This window comes from Pogoniulus pusillus, chromosome 6 (assembly GCF_015220805.1).
Source record: "Pogoniulus pusillus isolate bPogPus1 chromosome 6, bPogPus1.pri, whole genome shotgun sequence".
Lineage (NCBI taxonomy): Eukaryota > Metazoa > Chordata > Aves > Piciformes > Lybiidae > Pogoniulus > Pogoniulus pusillus.
This window is the reverse complement of record NC_087269.1, coordinates 35138190-35161627: the sequence shown is the minus strand read 5'-3', so window position 1 is coordinate 35161627 and position 23438 is coordinate 35138190. Positions and strand designations below refer to the sequence as shown.

The 23438-nt window shown below is 44.4% G+C and overlaps 1 protein-coding gene across 5 annotated transcripts in view; it reads left to right on the top strand.

Annotated features, from left to right (window-relative positions):
• JMJD1C (jumonji domain containing 1C) overlaps positions 1 to 23438 on the top strand; it is a 178726-nt gene that overhangs the window by 99145 nt on the left and 56143 nt on the right. For 3 of the 5 annotated variants that reach the window (XM_064145197.1, XM_064145196.1, XM_064145200.1), the window contains one exon: positions 19835 to 19948. Coding sequence is in view for 1 of the 5 variants with exons in the window: in XM_064145196.1 (XP_064001266.1) it covers positions 19835 to 19948 (114 nt within the window). In the remaining 4 variants the exon portion in view is untranslated. Of the gene's footprint in view, positions 1 to 14428; positions 14687 to 15064; positions 15143 to 19834; positions 19949 to 23438 lie in introns of those variants that run through there. The other 2 variants (XM_064145198.1, XM_064145199.1) reach the window with 2 other exon arrangements.

Here is a 23438-nt window from a genome sequence, read left to right as displayed (position 1 = left end):
GAGAAGAGATAGAGTATAGTCTGAGGATCTTATGTGGATTTGTGAGCCTTGGAGGAGAGATCCCCAAGGAGATCACTCTCCTGGCTAGGCCCTGCTTCCAAATACCTAGAAAAGTTGCCTCTAGAGAAGAAGGCTAGTACAATGCCTGGGAATTGCAGTGTAAGGGAAAAAACTTTAACCGTTGCAACTTCCACTCAGACTTCAGCTCTTAGCAGAGAGCTGTTGCATAAAACTTTGTTTCAGCGTACGGAAAAGTGCCAGTGGGTAGAAGACTAGTACTAATTGAGAAGAGCTCCAAGGTTAAGGAAAATGACAGGCATTGCAGTGAGTGCAAAGTTTTTACTGGATAATGGGATGTGGTTACTAAGAAACTACTAAAATGTGTATACACGTTGAAAGCGTGGACAACAAAATGGAGAAATCTGAGCTTCTGGTAGAGGTCAGGATATAAAACATCTGAGTAGCAGAAACATGATAGAATGCTCATAAAACCTGGACTAGACATGTTAATGTATACAAGTGCTTTGTGCTGTTCAGAAATAGCTGATTAAAGGTGGAAGTTGCGCAATAGTCATTACATAGTGTGCTACCAAAAATACCTTGGTGTAAAAAGGACAGATGAAATCAGTTTGGCTCAAAATCACTTTGGGGAAAGATGACAGGAGTGTAACAATCTGTTAGCCCCAGGGTTAGACTTGAAATAGGGATAGGGTTCTCTGCAGTGTTGTTAGATAAATATTGCTTGTTACGAGATGGTTTGCTTTTCCAGGTAGAGATTAGAGAAGAAATGGTAGGGCCAAGATGTTCCTGGATATGATTGCTGGCAAGTTTCTTCCTTAAACTACTCACTGAACTGTGTTGCATCATACTTCATTTTGAAAAGTAATGAGGATATTCTAGAAAATAATTTTGGTCTAAGGACTCAATTTCAGTTTATGTGTAATCAGATGCTGAAAGAGCTGGCTTCACTCTTTCTGCTCTAGCTGATCTTAGCAGTCACACAGACCAGGCATGACTTATATCAGCAAAGTGCCTCTAGGGCAAATGGGTCAGTCATAGAATCATCATAGAATGGTTTAGGTTGGAAGGGACCTTAGAGATCATCTGCTCCAACCTCCCCAACACAGGCAGGGATGCTTCTCAACTAGACTTGGCTGCTCAAGGCCTCATCTAGCTTTGCTCCAAACACCCCCAGGGAGAAGGCATTCACAGCCTCCCTGGGCAACCTGTTCCAGAGTCCCACTACCCTCATACTGAACATCTTCTTCCTCAAATCCAGTTTAAATCTTCTTCCTCAGCTTAAGCCTATTCCCATTTGTCCTATTGCTAGTCACCCTTATGTAAGTTCCTCTCCAGTCAAGGTAAAGGGGTGAGCCCTTCTGGATCAGTCTCACAGAGGATGTAGAGTGCTTCGGACTGGTGATATGCTCAGGACCCTTCACACTCAGGAACAGTTTATGCTTAGAGTAAGTGGGTCTTCAAATTGTGTACTTGGTAATAATGTGCTGATGCTGTTTGAAATACAGGAAAAAAATACAGGAAAGTTGGTTCAGAATTTAGGGGTTTAATCTTTTTGACAAATTTAAATAAGCAGAGCTGTTCACAGGTGCAAGGAGTCTGAAGAATTGATTTATTGAAGTCACAGATATATAAAATTTGTCTGGAAACTGAATCCCAAGGGTTCTCTTTCCCTGGGTGTGTTCAGGGCTAGGTTGGACAAGGCCTTGAGCAAACTGGTCTAGTGGAAAATGCCTCTGCCCATGGTGGTGGGGTTGAAACTACATGATCTTTAAGGTCCCTTCCAACCCAAACCATTCTGGAGTTCTATGAGACCGAAATGGATCAATAGCCAGCCTGAAGATTCATGGCAAAACTAATGCAGGAATCCTGTAGGCAATGGGAGAGGAAGGGGGAAGGCTTCCTTCTGATTTCTTGATTTCAAAAAATTTGTTCTTGAAAATTATGTGGAAACAAAGAAACATGTTTTTTTTATGACAAGCAGGGCAGAGGATAACAATAACAGACAACATACAAAAATGCTAAATTTTTTTGGCTTAGTTTTCAGTAAAGATGATGATAACTACAGAGGAAAAGATGTATAATAAGAGTAAAAAAATGGAAATTACTATAACCAGAAGGAACTTAAGGGTCGTAAAATACTCAGACCAAAAGAAGTTTCCATCTCAGAATTAGGAAAGAACTACCACTCAACTGTAACTTATTTTAGCTCCTCTTTCCTTCAGGGTAGTACCACTGATTGAAGAAAGCAATGCCAACATAAAGAGAGAGAAAGGGAGAATTACGCAAGCAGCTGAAGTACTGTCAGTTTTATGTAAAGCTTTGGAAGGCTTGTTTGGGGTGAGGGGAAACAAGCCAAGGACTTGGGAGATTAACAAAAATGAAGTAAAATGAAATATACCTATCTCAAAGAGCAAATTTTAGTGGCTCAGGAACTGTCTTTCTGAAGAATTAGTTCTCTAGATAAGGAAGGCCAGCCTATGGCCTTTTGATCTGTCAGACACTCTCACAAGGTCTGCATGTAAATCTTCCTGATCAGCTCCATCAGAGAGAATCCACCTGGTAGGATTAGTGTGGGTAGGGGAAGCTGGTACCACCAGAGTGACAGGGAATGAGGTCTTGAGACCCTTCCTTGCAGCCCTCAAGGGACCAGCACTTTGTAGCTGTTGAGAGAAGACATCAAGTAGGCCATGATGTTGGGCAGAGAAGCAGATGGCATAATACAAGAAGACTTCAATATAGCATTAATTTGGGTATGGTTTGCTAAATGCTGCTTTGTTTGAGAGAGGTAAGTGACCCTGAGATCATCTAATCTAAATTTAGGTCCTTAAAATTTGTCATTGCTGTAGAGATTAAGAAATTATTCCTCGCGGCATTCTGTTTTCATAGTTGGAGACACACCCAGCTCTGTTTCCCCCTCCCAGTCTCTTCACACTTTATTCATGGTATTTTCCCATAGCTTGCTCCTGCTACTGGTCTCTTTTGAGCGCACACCTGTCTTGAAGAGCAATGTCCAAAACTGCACTCACTACGTATTACTCTAGCTAAGGCTTTATGGATGCTGAACACAGGTTGTACAGGTTGTATATCAATTCATATATCTGTATGTCATGTTTGCATCTTTACAGTGTGCTATCATTAACTCCCAGCAGTTCATAGCTTGAACCTAACCTCTCTCTTCTTCTGTGGAATTTCTCATTTGTCAGTTGTTCTTCATTCAGTACATTTGCTGATGACTTCTGCCTATGTGCAGCATTTTGCATGCCATCTTACTTTTTTTTTCTCTCAAGCCACTTGTCCAGTTTGTCATTTTGTCCTCTAATATAATTTGCAGTCCCACCAAGCTGATAGTTTGTCAGTTTAATAAATGTAGTCTCTCTTCTGTCATCTGGGTCACTAATGAAAATAGTGAGTAAGAACAAACCCAGTGTTAGGTGACTTCGGGAGCTGCATTCTAGATACATATTTTGATGTAATGAGCTTGTAAAGATTTCTGAATGTTTGGGTTTTTTTTTATGTTCCTTTTTTTCTTTGTACATATCCATTTAGTTTCCTTAAGGTCTAATCTGTTCAGCTTGTGTACATGAGTATCATAGGAAGCTGTGTCAAAACCATTTAAGTCGGGATATAGATCTGCTTTTCACGTCTGCTCTATTTGTAAAGGAAATTTGCTTTGAAATCATATATTACTTTCTTTGGCAAACTATATTCTTTTCAAATTCATGCTGCCTTTTACCCATCACCGCATTTACTTCTAAGTGTTTACAAACAGCCTGGTTATAGCCACTGTGTTTATCCTACCTTTCACCTTAATGACAGGCTATTCTTGTCACCAGCACCTTGACAAGCTACACCATGGACCCACTCCAACAAAGGGTTGGTGGGCTTTGTTCTGAAGCAAGAAAATGCAGTTTATGTAATTCGCATAGACTTTTGTAATGCATTTCATAATATGTCAAGTGATGAATGATCAGAGGAGAATGAGGATTAGCAGTGTGAACAGTAAATGAGATAGGAATTGGCTTATAAGATGTTAGCTATGCGGTGTTGCAGTGTAGTGGTGAAATAGGTCTGGCTACCAATAGTTGTTCACACAATTTGGAGTGAGTGACATAGTGTTTCCACTAGAATATTTGGGTGAATTGATTAAATTCAGTTAAATCTGTAGATGATACAGAATGGGAGGAGCTCTTAACACAGAGGATGAGGGAGTTTTATTCAAGTAAAACTGAATGTCCTTGAGAAACCAATAGAAATGAACAAAACTTAACTGCAAGAAACACAAAATGGAGAATGTTGGAGCAGATGGCAAATGTAGACAAGAACTTATCCAGCAGAAGCACTGGCAGGGAGAAGGTTCAGGCCTCCTGGCCAGTCCAGAAGCAGTGTAAACCTGCTGTGTGACATCAAAATGATCACAGATGTAACTCTGGGGTGCATGAAGTGTATTCTTGGAACAAAGGCATGCTGGTGTTCCCATACAGCTGCCCCTGAGAGTGCTGTTAAACTATCTTCTACAATTCTGTTCAGACATGGTGGAAAAAGGTAAATTAAAACCAAACAGGATATAAGGGAGGATGATGAGGATAACCAGGGTGTAGAAGTACAGTCTAGCATGGGAGACTAAGTGGGAGTAGATAATATAGGCTAGTAACATTATCATGTATGCTAGTATGGGAGGAATGAGGGAATGTAATTAATGCTACAAATAGACATGGAACCTAAGTGCTATGTGATCTACTACCCAAATGGAGCCAGATCCTGCATCCACAGTATAGGCCTGAAACACAAACTGGAGGGAAAGCAAAGGGGTACACAGCATTTTTCTAACATACCAGTAAGTTTGAGCTTGAAAAAGAAAAGCATTTCACCTTTAGTTAGGAAACTCCTGAGAGAGATGTATTTATGTGACCTTTCAGGGACCCTAGAATAAAAAGAGGAACAAGATCTGGATCAGTTTGATTTTATCTTTACGTTCACAGCTGTCACAGTTTGAAGATGAGTGAATTTATAAAAAACTGAAAACTTGTTATCTGAGAGAGAACTACGTTCAACACCATCTGTCCTGTGTTTTCCTGAAAGGAAAAAGAAGTGTTTGTCCATCAAGGTTGCTACTGGACAAGCCTGTAGGAGGGCAGATGCAAGGATCTAAAAATAACACTAGTGGGGAGGACAATCCATTATCATTATTTTGTAATATGCTTACTAGATAGATTGATGATGTTTCAACATTATTTCAGCATTAGTGTGATGCTGGGCTGTATTGACTAAAAACCCGTCTCTTCTATCAGACTTCTTATTATCAAGTGTAAACTTTTAATCTCGACTTCTTAGTGCTTTATGCCTGGTTTTATCTTTGAGAAGTTGTCCAAAACCTTTTGTACTACTAAGTCAGGAATCAAACCAGTGCATTAGCAACTTTATCTCAGTGTAGGAAGTACAACAAAGTCACAGTGTGATTATACAACAATCATAGCAGGAAAAAATACTGCTCAAAACAGGTAAAAGATACTTGTGTATCATCTGAAACTACCGGAGACCTAATAGCAGTCTTCTAGTACCTGAAGGGGATCTACAAGAAGGCTTGAGAGGGACTGATTACAAAGGCCAGTAGTGAGAGGGTAAGGGGCAATGGTTTGAAATTAGAGAGGAGTAAATCTGGATTGGATGTTAGGAGCAAGTTCATTACCGTGAGGATCTTGGAACACTGGAGCAGATTGTCCTCAGAGGTGGTTGAGGCCCCATCCCTGGAAATACTCAAAGTCAAGCTCCAATGCTCTGAGCTACCTGATCTAGTGGAGGATGTCCCTGCCGACTGCAGGAGGTTTGGACTATATGACCTTTGATGGTTCATTCCAATCCAAGCATTCTATGATTCAGTAAGATGAACAGTCTGATGTTTTTGAGGAGTATATGAAAGCAAGTGGTCACAGTAAACCAGAGCTTTTTAGAAAGATAATGAAAACACAATGCACTGATGTTGCTTAATATTTAAGTCTTAGTGTTTGGAAACATGAATATCGGGTTAAGATCTTCTTACACTTAAAGCCTTTGTGTTTAGGATATGAAAGATGCATCACAAAACACAGAGAAATGTCTAAGTGAGACCTTACTTCTACAAGCTGAGGCTCAGAGAGCACAGAGACACTGAACCCGAAACGAGTAATCCTCTCCTACCCTGAATGGCCTTTCCGTACTAAGGGAATCCAGGGATAGCCAGATACAAAATCTGGCAAATGGAGTTCCTGAGGTTTTTTGAGACAGTGGGGATAGAGAAGGTGGAAAGAATGTAAGCTGTAGCCTTTTAACTATTCAACAAAACCCATTCTGAATATATTGTAAATTAAATATGCTTATTCCTCAGCTCTTCACTTGACAAACAGTGAAATACATCGCTGACAGTAAAATGAACTGAATGCAAAGACTGGAGGAATGACCTTGAGGAGTCTTCCCAGAATCCAGATTTAACAGTTTCATTCATATGATAATCTGAATCAGGTTTTCCCCTCTTATAGCTTCTAGTAGATATGTTCTTCCAAAACACTGTTCTCTCTTCTTGATATTTTTCCAATATTTTTATACTTAACTGTTTGCATGTTCTTTGAGGCTTTTATTATTTCAGATAGCTCCAAACAGGAGCTTGTATTTAACATGGCATTTTCTCCTGATCTCAGCTCTGTTTCAAGAGCCAATTCAACTCCTGGTAGAGATTCGCTGCTTTACTGAGTTGTGCTCAAGTGACCATTGTGTAGCATGACATCAAGAATATGTTGCATGCCCTGGGTGTGGCACCAGGCATATGGGGAGCATCTGATATTACAAGAGTCTCTTGGATACTGTCATAGGACTGTGGGAATGGAAAAAAACAGACATGGGTGCATTCTCACTGCTGCAGTAACACAGGAAGTGATGCCTGCAGTGAGGCTCCCTCATAACCACACCCTGTTTCACCTCTGATGGAGCCAGCAGCTTGTTTCCAGGAGGCAGCTCTGGACTGAGGACCTGCCAGCAGCCTGAGCACTTAGGGAACTCAAACTGCAGTGGGAAGCTGAGCTTTCTATGGTGAGGATACACCCAAGTTGTTTTCAAGAAGAGCAGATAGAAAAAAGCAAAATAAATACAGTTCATAGAAGATACAGGAAGCTAAGTGGTGAATTAAGATACATTAGCCAAAGGAAAGAGAGAGGGAGCAGCAGAGCAGAAAAAGTGGGAAAAAAAAACAAAACAGTAAAGCTGGTTGAAAAAATAGTGCTTTGGAAATTAAAGTTAACACAGATGTAGAGATGAGATGGAAAAATGAGAGGTAGACCTTTAAGCTCTGGGAAATAAAACCAGAAAGGGGTCTTATGAAATCTAGGTCTGGGTGACTTAGGAAGTCACATGTGCTTCAGAGTGGCAATTGGGAATGTAGTATAGAAGGAACAGGAAACAGTAGGAGGGTAGAAGGTGGAGTCTTGTTCTGTAATGGGCTTCAGTCAGTCCATTACATGAGAGGGAGGCAGTTGCCGGATGCTGAATCAGAAGAGCAGCAATTCAGTGGAACTAAGAAGGCCAAAGCTGATATTCTCAATCAGGTTGTTTTCCTGGAGGTGAGGCATGAAGGAGACTAGATATGAATGTTACATCCAGTAAATTCAGGGGGAAAAGGGTGCAAGAATGTCATGAATATTTGTGATGGTGTTGGAAGAAGAAAATAAAAAATGAGCTAGAGGGAGTTTGGCATTATTGTGAGGAAAGCAAGAAATGTGAATGCTGAAAAACATGGATGGCACCCAAGTTAAAAAGAGTTTGATGAATATTGCAGAAGGAGTGTGGGTAAGAACATTATGATCTCAAAGCTGTTGTGCTTGCTTTGTGGAAGGCAGAATCCAGCCCTAAGGTTAATGACTCTTGTGGCACATTACCACAACACTTGGAAACTCATATGAAAGTCCAGGATTTCATTGTGCTGTGAGATGTGGAACAAACACAGAAGGCAGAGGGTTCCTTTCTTCACAGTTAAAATTTGAGAGTGAGTCAAGGGCAGATGACACACAGGCAGATGAGAAATAGGAGGTGTTGCTTATGAGGGAAGATGAGGCTTCCATAAAGCAGTAGCCATGACATTGTCAAGGTTTCAGAGGTCAGTACAGTAAAGCAGAGTTTTAAGGAGAAAATAGATGTCATGAATCACCTTTGCAAGTGTTGCCAGTAAGCTGTTCCTAAAATGGATAAATGAGCAATAAGTAGGATCAGGATATGCTGTTTCTGAAAGTGCAGTTTGATGTGATGGGACTGCTAGGGGGGGAGAAGTCCAAAGAATGGATGTTGTTGGATGCAGATGTTAGTGACATTTTGATGTGAACTAAGGATGCTTCAGCAATCAAAACACAGGATAAAAGAAGGTTGGTGCTCTGCACAATGGGAATGGGTAGAAAAACATACTTTATAAGCTTTATGAGAAAGATCTGCAAGACTTCCATATAATCTGACCCCAAAAGTGAGAACTGGTCACAGAGATGACATTGATGTTAGTAGATCTGAGTGAGTGGCAGGGTCACAGCATTTTTTTGCTCAACTGTCATAGAGAGGACATAGGAAAACACCAGTCAGTTACAGCGATGCTGGGGTTGAGATGACAGACATCCACAAAGGGATGACTGAGACACTGCTCAACATTCTGTCTTTGGACATGAATTTGGAGTTAGAGCAGTGTTCTGTAGGTTCTGTGTATAAGGACTCATACCTGCAAGTGGCAGAATGCAGAGGCTAGATAGAAAAAAACAGAATCATAGAATGATCTGGGACGGAAGGGGCCTCTAGAGGTCATCTAGACTGTCGTGTCTGCAGTGAGCAGGGGCATCCCCACTAGACCACGTCACCCAGGGCCTTGTCAAGCCTCACCTGGAATGCCTCCAGGGAAGGGGCCTCAACCACCCCCCTGGGCAACCTGTTCCAGTGCTCCACCATCCGCAGAGTAAAGAACTTGTTCCTAACATTCAATCTAAATCTGCTCTTCTCAAGCTTGAACCCATTACTCTCTGTCCTGTCACTTCTCTCCAGCCTTCCTATACGCCCCCTTCAGGTACTGCAAGGCTGCTATTAGGTCCCCCCGGAGCCGCCTCCTCTCCAGACTGAATGTCAGCAACTGGCTGCTAACAAAAACTGAATTAAGTGAAGGCGTAGAATGGGATAGGAAAAAAACAAAACTAGTAGCAGCAATTGTCAAAACCAAAACAAAGCAGCTGTTTACGTAGCTTAAACCTGAAAGTACCAGTTGAATTTGTACAAAAAATTGGAGTTTCAAAATAAGAAAAATGAAAGTAACTTAGTTGTAAAATTATTTGCCAACATGCAAAATGTGTAGTTTCTGAAGTTTGCAAGAGATTTAAACAGTAGCAGTGAATTCCAGCAAGTAGCCTACAGTGATTCAATGATTCTTTTTTCTAATCCATGCTTCTGTTTTCTCTTGGTCTCCTGTTGCAGCAGGGACACCAATTCAGCCACGAAAATAATGCAGATTTACTAACAAAGCTTATTGCCAGGGCTGTGATGTACAGTGCTAGTGTGATGAAGTAGATGGGGGAAATTGCAGTGTGATGTTGATGCATGCAGCGTTAAACCCCATGGTGCTTACCCAGGGAAGGGCAACAGCGATTTTAAACACTGGCTTAAAATACTGCAAAGATAGAAGCCATATTTAAAACTGGATGAATTTGAAATACACCATAAAATCAGTGCTGGTAAATGAGTGTAGTAATTTTGTTGTTGCTCCTGTTCCTCCATGTAGACTGTTCAGCTTCTCAGGTTTGAAAATTAGTAGAGAGAGCCTGGTGAAGTTTTTGCACATCTGGATGTCTCCAAGTGACATGTGCCCACCTTCATAGCCAGAAACAAGAGTTTTAACGAAGAATTTGCCAGTGGAACTGGTATGTGAATGCTGGTTACTCTGTTTTATGTGTTGCAGCCTCAGTAGTAATTATTGTTTCACACATATTAAATTAATCTTTGGACTTTGGCTTCTGGACTTAAGGCGCAGCATTTGAGCTCAGTTGGTTTACATAAGCAGGCAATCAGAAAATTAATTTCTCCACTAAGGTGAGACTGACCCTACCTCTGCTCTTAGACAACATTATTTCTGCAGCAGTGTCGCTGTGAACCAGCTCTGCTTGCTAAGCAAATGTGGGGCAGCACAGACAGGAAGAAGATAAGTAGAGGAACGCTGATTTAAATGAGGAAGGCTGATTTAAATGAGGAAGACCGATTTAAATAACTTTCATTTGTTTTACAGTTTAAATATTTACTCATTGGCAATATTTACATGTGCGCTTTCCTTGCCAGCAGTATGGCGGGCATAGGTTTCTCGGGTGAGGTTCAGGGCAGGAGCGTGGTTGCAGGTCTTGGGGTTTCGGCGTTGCCGAGAGGAACCGGGCGCCGCAGCAGATCCTGCACCCCCGTGCTCTCGTTCCCTGCTGTTCTGGCTGTGCTGCTGGCAGGCTCCCAGAAGGGCAGTGACTCACGGCCGGGCGCTGGCTGCCGGCCAGCGTCCAAATACAAGGGCTGCAGCTGCTGCTGGCCCCGGCCCCGCCGACAAAGGGGCCACGGGGGACGGCGCTGACCGCCCGCCGCCTCCGCCAGCAATGCCCGGCCACAGTCCGCCCAGTTTACGTCCCGGCTTCGGGACGCTGAGGTGGGAAACCTGCTAGGGCTTTAACGGGGGAAATGTAGAAAAGAGCAGCTCGTGCGAAATCGTGCCAGCACCACCAGGCCTGGTTTCCTCCACAAAGCAAACAAAACCCAGCCCGAGCTCTCCAGCAGAGGAAGGTGAAGCCATTCGCTGCCTGGAATTGTTCCTACAGCCTCAAAAAACACAAACCCTGCAGCACTGCCATCCCCACATGCACGGCCTGGGCGTGAGCCAGGACTGTGCTGCTGCTGATGCGGCACACCGAGGCAACTCTTCTCTATAGCTGAAATAAGGACTGTGATTTTAAGAAGGGAATGTTTGCGTTTTTCCTTCGTTTTTTATGATTATCTCTAGTTCTAGCGATTATCTGCAAAATAGGGCATACTGTGTTGCCAGTAATACATGTATCCTGTGGCAGCGAGCCAAGACAGTAATTGAAGGTCAGGGATTGTTTGCGGAGTGCAGTTCAGTGTGCTGCCTGATTCCATAGGGGACTGGCAGTGCCAAAGAACAAAGGCAAGTCTGTTCTGCAAGCTCATAGCATGGCTTGTTTGGCAGAGTTCAGCTCCGATTGTGAGAAAAACCAAACAGTAGTTGGAAACAGTGCTAAAATACTGTGACTCTTAAATGAGCCACTCTGTAGTGTTTTGCAAATGTCATAACTAGGCTTGGATAGAATACCTTCTATAATCTCTTGAGACTCTTAAGACACTATTAAAAAATCTTGTTTAAAAATCAATGTCAGTGCCTTTTCATGGCAAATCTGTGTTAAGAATACACACCTAAATTCTGAGGTAAATTTATTAACACATACATGGTGTCAATGTTGTCATGGCATTTGTAACATTAGCAATTGCACCAGTGGCAACTTGATTATTATTTTATCATTCTCAAAAGGTGTTTTCCCACTTAGCAGACTTTTACTGAGATTGTTTTTATGTGAAACCCTTGGAAATAGAATTGTAGGGTCAGTGTTCCATGTGTCACTGGTGCCACTTGAGAACTTGTAGCAAAATTTCTCTGGGGTAATGAAGAAGCAGTGGCGTGCTCGGTATTAATATTCTTTGTTACTAAGTCGCAGTCTATTAATAAAGCTTTGTCCAAATCTGCAAACTTGTATGTCCTCCAGACAGTCTTGTGATTTGTATTTTAACAGTGTCTGTCTTGGATATTAAGGACTGCCTGCTTTGACAGTTGTGCTGCATACCACGCAACTATTACAGCACCATTAGTTTAGTAGTAACATGAAGTATGTTGGTCTCTGTAACAGGCATAATTCATTTGCTTGCCCTTCCTGAAATAACTAATCGTGTTTGGACTCTTACTAGAGCAAAATGGTAAAACAAAGCTGTGAAACCATATGGGAGAAGTACAAGTTTGGTGGTACCAAGTAGTATGATCTTGGGGATGTTCAGTACTACCTGAAGGTAATCTAAAATGTGCTTTGAAAGTTAATTTGAAGTACAGAACTAAGACTGGGAAAATACTTTATTTCTTGACTACTTGGCAGAGTCTTATCTCAGGATAATTCCTTGCGTCAGCTGTTACTGATAGGTCAACTTTTGTGTTTTTAGAGCTGATGAGGCCTCTGAAGGATGTAGTCTGAGAGATTCCTCTGCTTATCTGAGATGCTGTACAGTTTCTGTTTGGTGGCAGAGGATGGTCATGCTTCTGCATCAAAGGTGCAGAGATGGTGCAATGGTGCTGCAATATGCAGCCCCAAACATGGAATAAAGATACATTTTAGTCTCTGCAAACTGCATGACCTGTCTCATCACTGGTGAAAGTGGCTGAGGCATTACTCCCACTGCTGTGGGAGTGGTAGGGTGGAAGAGAAGGGATTGGAAAGAAATTGTGTCAAAATGGTGTCACTAGTTTTTTGTGGTGGTGGTGGTGGTTTTTTTCTGTCTTGTCTGAATATGAGGAAGTGCTGCCCTGCCATGCAGGGGCTGTGCTCTGTGGGAGCAGAGGGAGTTAAGTTAGTAAGCCCCATGCTCAGGTGGCTGTAGAGAAGGCCACTCTCTGGCCAGCTGTGAGGGCAAGCAGAACTGGTAAGTGGCTATGTGCAGGGATGCCTGAGAATAGAGGAACAACTGTCCAGCCTGGGTAGTCAGGAATAGATGGAGGCTGCTTAGGGCAGCCTTGCTGCCATATAAGGCTGCTCAGCTGCCTCAGGGTTGCTGGGCTGGAAGACCACTCAAAAGACGAAATTAACAGAATAAGCCACCTCTGCTAATGTTCCTTCAAAGCAAAATCCAGTTTTGCGGTTGCACAGTTTGAGTGGAGGCTGGCTAGGGTACAAAAACCGTGAACAGGTTCCTGCCTTGTTTCTGTGCGTCCAGTGTCACTAACTAGTGCAAAAAATCCAGTTGCTGGAGAAAAAGAAGTCCATGGTGGGTAGAGAGCCTTCCTGTCCAACTCCAATTTTCAACTGTACTGAAGTATTATTATTTCAGAGCTCAGTATTTTATAGCATTCCATACACCTTGAAGCTTACATCACTTGGAATAATTCAAGATGAGAACAGAGGTAGCCATGCATTGATTTCTCATTATTTTTAGGCTTTCTTGGCAAACTACAGGCTTTGTATTTTTTTCCATAAAGTTTAAAAAAAAAAAAGTACATCTGTTTATGTTTATAGGGTTCAGAGGAAATAAATGGCTCTATCACAACCTCCTTCATGATTCTCTCGCCCCTCCCCCCCTTTACTTTTCTATCCGTGCTTGTACATGTGAGCTAAATTCAAGGAATACCTTACATCATTGCTAAATTTCTGTTTGGAAACCATGCTCTCAGTAGATAGTGCACTTTTTTCCCCCTGGACTATTAGGTGAATTGATGTTATGTAAACTTGTAAACGAGTGGGTTAGTGCTGTTAACTGAGGTTCACCAGTGGGAAAAATGTGGTTTATGTTTTTGTTTGGTTTGTTGTTGTTTTGTTGGTGTGAGGTTTTTTTTGTCATGATGGAGACAGTAAGTTGCATGCTGGAAATTGTGCTTGAGAACGTTTTGCATCAATTAAAGGGCTGTAAATATTTGCTGATCACAGCACAGCATGCTGTCAATGAAGGGCTTTGAGATGACCAGTCACTCTGCTAGGCTTTTTATCACACCCGGGGTGCCGCGCGAAGTGGAGCAGCCCAGAGCTCCCGGACACTCCTATACTCCTATGCCTTGCGGCTTAGGTCGCTCTACTGTTTCGGTTTCTGCTGGACCAAAATCCCGCAATCCCCCTCCCGTCATTTCTTTCAGTCTTCTAATGTAGCTCTCGCTTGCTGATTTTGAAAAGCCAGTCCAAGGAAGGGACTGGAACAGGCTCTCAAGTGACAGGCCTGTGGAGGCTGCGCGGGAGGACGAAGGACTCGGGCCATAGATTAAGTGTTAGAGTTGTTAGGTCTCAACGTCTGGCCTAGCCAGGGCGGAGCAGCCGCTGCCCACGGCGGGGCGGCGTTTCTGGGCGGCGGGGAACTCTGGCCCCCTGCTGCCCCGGCCCTGCTTCCCGGCCGTCGCCACACGTGGTCCGCAGCCCCGCCCCCGGGGGACGTGGCCGGTTCTCCGCCCCCGCGGGCCGCGCCTACCGAGCGCCGCCCTTTCCAGCCGCCGTGGTCTCCTTGCTCGGTTCGCGGCGGCCCGGCTTGGCTGGGCGCGTCTCGGCTCCTCCCCGCTCTGGCAGAGCGCCGCCATGGCCGGCACCGCGCGCCGCGCGCCCGCCCTTATGTAAGCTTCGGCGGCAGCGCGCCATGACCGAGCGGCGAGGGCGGGCCGGGGCCTCCGCGGCGGGCGCAGCTGCGCGCTAGCCCCACAAAGGGCGGGCAGCTCGCCCTCCCCCTTCTTCTCCTCGCCGCCTCCTCCCCCACCTTGCCGTCCCCGCCCCCGGCGCGGCCGCCCGGACCGACCCGGAAGCGGCGCGGCGAGAACCATTTTCCTTGTGAGTTCAAAGGCGGAGGCGGGCGCGGAGGTCCCGCGGGCCGGGGCGAGCCGAGCGTCGCGTCGCTGAGCGAGGTGCGTACCGATGGCTGAAGGGTTGGTGATGGACTGGGGTCTAGGAGTGAAAATCCGCCGCCATGACTCGAGGGTGGGGGGGGAAGAGGACGCGGGCGCTCCTGGGCGGCTTCCCCCGCGGGACACCCCCTTTTCTGCGGACATTTTAACTTTGTGAGGGGCGTCAGGACGCCTTTTGTTTGTCTTCCAGGGTGGCGGGGGCGGAGCGGGACTGCCGTGTGTGTGTGTCCCCCTTCCTCCCCCGCCCCCCGGCCCCGCGCTGTGCGGAGAGGCGCACGTGACGAGCGGGCTGCTGCGGGCGCGGGGGAGCGCGGAGGTGGCACGGGGGCGGCGCGGCACGCGGCCGGCGGCGGCGGCTTTGTGCACGGAGCGGCGGTCGGGAGCGCAGGCCGGGGGCACCGACCGTCTCTCCGCCCGGAGGAGCCGTGCAGGGGCGGCCGGCGCCCTTCCGAAAACGTAATTTAAGAAACCGATTACGTTGAATTGTCCTTTTCGGTGTTTTTTTGGGCTTGGGCTTTTGTTTGGTTGGTTGGTTTGGCTTTCCTGGGCTTCTTTTCCTCCTTGATTTTGTTGGCTAGTCTGAATTCCTGCCGTTAATGCCGGTTGCTGGACGGCCCATTCTCGTCGTACATGCGTTAGTAATGAGGAGCTCGCCCCCGTTGCTAGCCAGCTGCCGGTATTCGTTGCAGAAGGCTGCGCGCTGCCATGTTGCACCCCCCCACACCGCTCTGCTGGGGAGGGGACCCAGCCAGCATCGTGTCTGCGCCCCGCCGGTGACTTCCTTCTGCCAGCGGGCTTCGGCACCCCCGCCGGGGAAGGGCTGAGGGAGTTCCGGCTGGAACAGCGCCGTTGCTGGAGACAGGCCCTGCCGCGGGGAGTGCAGGAAGAGCAGTCCACAAGTGAAAAAAAGGCTGTGGTCGGGTTTTAGGTCAGATCTGCCTTATTTATCCTTTTGTTTTCTACTCGGTAATTCTGCTTTTGAGTGTAAACCATGGCAACAAACAGGCGCTGGAGAAGAGCTGCAGCTCTTCTGAGCGATTAAGCGTCATAACGAAGAGGTGCCAGCGTTTGTGCTATTGCAGACTAAACAGCAGGGCTCAGGAACAATGTGTGGAAAAGTTTGCCGAATGCACGTACCGTTTTACGCGATCTTCTCGGGTTTTGTGGCTTAAAGACCAAAACTGTACAGTGGTACAGGTTTTATTTTAGAAATAGTTGGCTTGAATGAATTTTTAGCATTTTAAGTGTTTTTAAAGGATCTTTACGGTATTAGCTCCTCTAGAGGGATTTGGAAAACCTTCAGAAGGCCAATGCAGTACGTGTGCAGAGTGGGATCGGTGTTTGCGGTGCGGGGAGCAGGCTGCAGGCTCCAGCGAGGCGGGGAGGAGGGGGTGGTACGTGCGGGATGAGCCAGGCGGCAGCTGCGAGCTCTGCTGTAACCCGAGCGTCTGCTGCAGTGAGCTTGGCTGTCACAGCCTGGCACTGCCGGGGCTGCAACAGCCGGGCGTCAACGGTTCCCGGGGCCACAGCCGGTGCCAGGGAACTGCCTGCTCACATGGGGCGGGCGGCTTACCGTGGTTCCAGCTGCTTAACTCCATTAGGCAGAGATAAAAAATGTACTGTGTACTCCTTCAAGGCTGCATCCTTGGGAGATGAGGGCCTGTGGTTGCTGTGGGGGTTTTGAAATGATAAGTAGGTGAGTTGTGTCACTTGGCATTAGAAAAAGCAGCTTGTAAGTAATCGTCTGTGGTCATATTTAATGAGTGCCATCGAACAGTTCTTAGATTGTTTGATGTGAGGTGTTGGCACTTACTGTCTGAGAATATGTTTGGATTTGCAGAAGGCCCAAACCCAACTTTTTGCAGTTTTAGAGCTGTACTAGATGTCTTCCTTAGCTCTTGTATGTGCTAAGGTAAAATCATGGGAAGAAGGAGAGGGACAGAGTAAAGTATTTTTTTATTAAGTACCAACGAACTTGGTAGCAAAGGAACCAAAGTATGTGTGTACATACAGCTCCCTTTGGTTAAGGAGGGAAATTTGATAGGAGGAAAAAACGTGGGATTTTTTTTCAAGCAACCACTTAGAAGAATGATGAAGTGAGATGTCACTTAAAATTGAGTTTTTGAGTCCTTTGCTTAATTGTGGTCTTCAGGAAGTTGGGTTAACATAGATGGTAAGAGGAAGCTTTATGTAAGTTTGAAAAGGAGGTTTTTGTTTGAAGAGACTGTTTTTCTTGGTTTCAGCCACTAGGCCTGAACCTCCCTTGAGTTGTCCTCCACTTGACAAACAGCATCTTCCTCTGAAAATCTGCAAGGAGCTTGCTGGACCTTCTTTGCTTCTATTTTCATGTCATTACATGTCTCATATGTTTGCCTCTGGTAGCTTACTTTTGCCTGCTGTGCTCTTAGTCTGTTTTTCGTTATGCGTATGCAGTGTGTAGTTGGTCATCTGTTTCAAGATTTTCAAATCCCTAATGTGTACTGGTTTGGATATCTCCTTGGTGGCCTGCCTATCTCCTGGAGCTGATGGAGCCTGGACTTTGCTTTCCCAAGCAGGCCTGCTTTTATTAAAGGGTGGAGTTTTGTTGTTCTTTGATAGTGGGAATGTTTTCTAATAGCATCTGAAAAATCAGGAGTTCTGTGCAGCTGAGCAGCCATCTGCCTATGAGGAGGTGTGTGACATGGTGTAGTTATTGCTTTATTTATTTACATATTTTTCCCCCGTGCCTGTGGGATAGTCTACATCCTCCACATGCGTATTTTGGGGGTGTTGGCCTGTCTGGAGGCTTAGATCTATGAAAACAAGTGAGAAGGTATTGCGTATGTTTCTCAGAATAATTGTGGTCACAGACCTTTATTTGCAACCAGTTCTTTTAATACCATCAGTAAGATAAACCAGTAGCTCACATGTACCTTAATCTGTAGTGTTGTCTGAATCCTGAATGGTAACTGTAAGTCACATTCCACATGGTTTCATTTCAACTAACAATGTGGTATGTCCTCTTGTTTGTAGTCAGAAATGTGTTTCTTGACCTGAGTAACACCACAGAAAGTTAGAAAAAAGACAGTGTGGAAAAAGTAGAACAGTATATGTGAAGATGCAAGGGCAAATTTAGAACTGAAAGACTACAAGGTTGGCTTTTTTTCAGAGAAAAGTTTGTCTGCTTATATGCTCAATGCTCTGCAATCTCATGACGTGAACGCCACCCTCTCTTAACTCAAGCCATTAGCAATACAAGATCCATTATAGAAAACTGATGCAAGAGCAAAGGCCCTTTCTTAACTATTATAGGTTAAATAATTATTTACTATTCAGACTCTGTAGTTAGCATATCGTGTTCTCCTATCCCTTCAACCCTTTCATCTGGTTATCCTGTCGTTGAGATGGCTGACAGGGTTGTGGGGTTTTTTTCTTGCCTGCGTGAGAAAGGGTGGCAGCTGAAGCGAAACCTTAAATGAAATGGAAACAAGATTGCTATACGTTAAATCAGAACCTTTGTAGAGTTGGATATATTTATTAGAAAGTATTGTGTGTCTCCTTTGAAGTATTCTCTCATTTGTTGCATGAGTGCTGAAGCTCCAGAGAGACTTTGGTTATATTTAGCCTAATCGCAAGGCAACACCTTTGTAAAAGTAGGTAACGAAGACTGATAAAACCTTGAGGGCATCTCTTAGGAGCTGCCTGCAGACTGCATGAGGGCAAGGCACTGACTCTGCCGCTGCCCTGCTTAGATGGCTTCACGCCTTAGTTTCCCCATCTGTGAATGAGTGGCAGTGAGCTTGCCCTCGCCTTGTAAGTATTTGGGGTCTGTTGCTGCGGAGTACTGCATGTCATCTTGTGATGTTCTCTTGTGATAGCAGCGTCTCACAGGTATTGGTGCAGCATTTGCACGACCGCTTCATGTGGTTCGACCTGCCCTTGTTTCTGGTCTTTGTCTTTTCCTGCATTCTAAATTTAGAATCCGTCTCAAGGGCTAGCTAGCATCGTTGCTATGTTAGGGATTTTTGTCCTGTAGGATAGATAACTTTCCCCTCTCTGTTTTGTAAAAACAATTTTTCCCTGCTGTCCCTCCATGTTTTTTCCCCCTTGTATCCGGCATGTGCTTTCTGCTGGTCGTTTCTTTTGTTCACCCGTGCTTTTCCCGTTTGTCTTCCCTCCTCTCCTCTCCATCCGCTGGGATTTCCTTTCACCTGACTCATCCCCTCTCGGTACATCCCCGCGCAGTCACGCTCTCCTTGCCCTTCTGTTCCAGGAAACCCAGCCAGCAGGGAAGGAGACCGCCAGCTCATCCCCTTTCGTGGGAGTCCTGACTCTGTCCTCCCTTGCCTATCACATCCCACTGCGCCTGGAGGAGGCAGGGTGTTCTGGGCAAAGGCTATGAGTGGCATAGAGGAGCCTGTTACTGTCAACTCCCTTGTCTGCAGGCCTGGCTTTTGCAGTGGGGCCGGCAGGTTTCCTGCTTCGTCCCAGGTCGGGCCCCTCGCCGCCTCCCCAGCACGTGGGAGGAAGCAGGAAAGCTGCCGGCCTCCTGCAGAAGCCCCGGGACCGGGCGCTGCCGCCCTGGAAGCCGCTGCGCCGGAGCAGCCGGTTGCTGCAGGGAGGGGCGGCTGCGGGGGCGGCAGGCAGCAGAGTCAGAGCAGTTGCAGAGACGGGCAGGGAAATGAGATGGTTGACTCGAGGCAAGGTGAACGATTTCAGAACAGGAAGGGGGAGGGGGGGCGGGGAGGGAGCATTTTCACGTCTGCAGTCCGTTTCCACTTCAGTGTCCTTAGTGTAATTGCCACTGCGCTAGTTGGTTCTGCAGGCAGAAGGAGAGGATCTGCCTGCTAAGCTGTATGTTTAAGATAAAATCGTGCTCCTGTACTTCGAGCTTCTGTGGTAAACACTCTTGCTCAAGCACAATGAGGGAAAGGAAGACTGTATGGTGTAGTTTCCTTTTCTAGCTGGTTTTCCATCAACGGCACAAAGGAAAAAAACACAAAATCCTCATTTCTTGTGTAATTTGTGATTGTTACTCGGTTCTAACTTTTGATGGAAGAATTAAGTCAGTGTTTATACAGTCCTGTGGTCTTCATGTGCAGAGCCTTTTTAATTGGTTAATTTTGGTTTGTTTGTGTTTTTTTTTTTCCTTTCTTTCTTCCCCAATAGACATTCAAGCCCTTGGTTGGAAAAAGTGTATACAATTCAATTACTGCAGTAGAATTCCTTGTGGACAAACAGCTGGATTTTATAACTGAAGATAGTGCCTTTCAGCCCTATCAGGTAAGAAATTTTTCTTAGTTTGTAAGTACTGTTCACTTAGTTAAATTCTATATGTGTATTATTAAGTGCATTTTACAGTCAAGTTCTGCGTTACAGGAACAGTTTCCTATTGATTACTAGCAGTGATTAGTGCTCATCTTGTGAAATACTGGGTACTGCATCCAACTCCAGTGAATCTGATCGTGTCAAGGACTACTGTGCAACTGATATTCAACCGTCTTGAATTAAATACCTTGAAGGGTTGTCTACTATTAATTGTAGAGCAGGTGAAGGATAGTATCCCTCCCTCTTGAATCTGGCTTTTCATTTCTAGGTCTTTGCAGTACTACAGTGATGCCCAACTCAGGTGTTTGTTTTTTTTTGATAGTAGCAGAAAATGTTATTTTTTCTAAAAAAGAAAAAACCCCATGCTTTTTCTTGCTTTCTCTAAGCTTGCTAAAGTGTCAAGATTTCAAGTATCCCTGGTTTTAATGCCACCTTCATACAGTGGCAAAACATTAATGTATTTAAAAAACAAGAGAAGCAATGATTCTTCCCTCCTCTGCCCTCATGACAGATAGGAAAACATTTGATACTTGTGCTGAAATGATTGCAGTTAGAGTAGCCATCAGTTCTATCTTACGACTGGGCTGGTACACTGCAGTGGTACAGAAATAGTACTTTGAGACTTGGAGTAACAGATGGCCCTGAATAAATGCTATGTAATTTTGTCCTGACACCCCTTCTTCCCTCTCGCTTCGCCAAGATGGGTTGGGATTTTTTCTTCCCAATACCAAATATAGAGCTAGAAAAAAAGAGAAGGAACTGAGAGAGAATCCTGGGGAGAGGGAGGTTCAGTTCGTGAAAGAGCTGGTGCTTTTGTGTGTCTGTGGTAGGGGAGCTAAATGAGTTCACCGCCTCTCATCAGGGTGAGGTTACACGTTGTGACGAGCTGCTTGAACAGCTTGGCTCTGCCGCAAAGCACATACCCTGCGCTAGTGCCTTCAGCCTTCCAAATCAGCACAACCTTTATTTTTCAAAACTGAGGGGGGGAGAGGTGGGGGGGAAAAGCCTATGATGTTAGTGAGCTGATTTGGATTAGCCCAGGGTGCAGTGAGCACTGTGACTTCTCCAGGGAGGGGATCAGGATGACGCAACGCAGAGTGGAATATCCTCCTTTGGCAGCATCGAGCTCTTAAATCAGCTGAGCTGTGAAGTGTAAATTCACCCTCAGAGTCCAGCCACAATCTTCCAGATTCATTTTACAAAGCAAATACTTGTGCTAGTGCCTGTCCTTTTCCTGAAATCTGTCAAGATCATGTCTCTGATAATGTTCATTCCAGTAACAGTAATCAATCTCTTTTTGGCAGTGGATCATTTCTTACAAGATGACCTGAGCAAAACAAATTTAATATGTGAGAAGGACTGCCTTTAGCAGAGCAGTCCCACTGTCAGGCCTGGCTGGCAGTAGCACTGGTGCTGTGTGCATTTTAGGTTCTTCATTTGAAGGAGCATTTACTGGTACAATGTCAGACACAGAAGCACCTAAATTTGGGAAAGTGCATACAAATTTAAGGTGTCATTTTTGGAATATGAATAGCTGGCTTTAGAATATCTTGGTAAATAGTACTGTAATTAACAACATTAGCAAATTCATTTTTAAAGGTGCTGGCAAAAAAAGGGTACAAAGCAATAGCTTCTGAAGAATTGTTCTGGATAAAAGCTTCCTAAATCTTGGCCTCCATTTTTTTGACACACAAAGGGCAACTGGTCAGGTTGTTCCCCCGCTCAGGAGCAGACAGCTACCTACTAAGGTCTGAAATGGAGGCTGATCATCTGTATCATTAGTAGTTTGGTGACAAGAGGTACCTAAATTGTCTGTTTATTTTAAGATTAGAAGAAGGTTGCTGATGGAGAATCCTTTTAAATGCAAAGGCAGACAAAATTTGCATCTTATTGGGTATTGCTCAGATATCTAATGTAGAAACACAAAATAACATTGAGCTCACTGGTGACTGTTGCAAAGATGTGTGAGTGTTTGTAAGACGTTTTAGAAAGCAGTTTCCTAGGCATGCCTCTCTGCTGGATTAGTTTCTCATTGCCAAGTTTCACAAGTTGGTTGTGCAGATAAAAGCTGTATTGAGTGAAACTTTCTTTAAGAGAATTGAAACAATAAAAAAAAATAATTGAATGATGTGTCAGCATTTTATTATAATCATGAAATGCATCATTATGAGACCATCTATCCATGAAAGATACCTGCAGTGGAAAGATTGTCTCAATTCATTTGTTCTTGTAAATTTTTGTCACTCATGGAAATCACTTTCCTAGCCTTCAGTCACTTCATGTAAGGTAGTTTTAACTTGGTAGTTTTTTTTTTCTGGGAGGCATTCCTTTTCTTTGCCTGCCTCTTTCTTTGCCTAGGGAAATATTTGTTAAACTTTCTGTGAAAATCCTTGTTTCTAAAACAAAGGGAAAAAATGGCCTTTTACTCTCCTGCTTTGTCTGGAATACTGTTAACCTATTATTGAGCAGAGGACAGAACTGAGGGACCATTTTTTTGCAGAGATGAGTTAGCCTTGAGCCTTGCTAATTGTGTTTAGTTTTTAAGCTCTCATGGCTGCACGTCTTCAAGATGAAGTCCTTAGGGATCATGGTGCTCTTCTTTATTGCATTTTGCTGTTGGTGCCTAAAATTCCAGTACCTTTCTGCCAAAACAAACAATGTTTGAATCTGTGGGAAGGCCTCCATTTCACTTCAGATACAGTTCTTAACTACTGAGTAATTTTTCCCATAATTGTGTGTACTCCTGATGTTATTAATGGACAGCAGATGAGTATTTGCTCAGATCATTTCTGAATCAAAAAAAGGAGTGCTGTTTAATATAACCCTTGGTCTAAAGGACCTTATGAATAAGGTGCTACTGTCCAGTTTAAGGGTGACAACTGCTGAAGGCAAAGGAAACAGCACACTTGGCATCCTCTTAGTCTTGGCAGGAAAAACGAAGTTTGAGCAGGCAAAGAGCTAAATTACTGTCGTTACCAGAAGTGGTTTTTCCAGAACAAGAGAAAAGAGACTTTGGCTGGACTTGCTGGGGAATCCTGAACCGTGGATTCTCATACCATGTCTGTTCTTTGCATAAATAAATGTTTCAGTTGCTAAGAGATTCTCCAACCTTTATAAGAGCTAGATGAATATCATTATTCAAAGTAGGATATGCAGCTGTGCTGCAACAGCCTTTTTCCAATGCTACATACCTTCACAAGGTTTTGTATAGTAAGTATTGTGCTTGACATTGAATTTGCTCTTCACAGCTAAATGTGTTAGGTGATTCTTCATTTCTCTTACATGTGTACTGCTTTGAATCCTTTCCTTCTCCCTAAAAATTCCTTGCATTTGGTATGTATGGTGCTTTAAATACCAACCTACAACTTATTTCCAGTGACTTTTATTTCTGCTGCTTCATAGAGGACACAACTGATGTTAGTCTCTAAATGAAACTTGAGTGTCA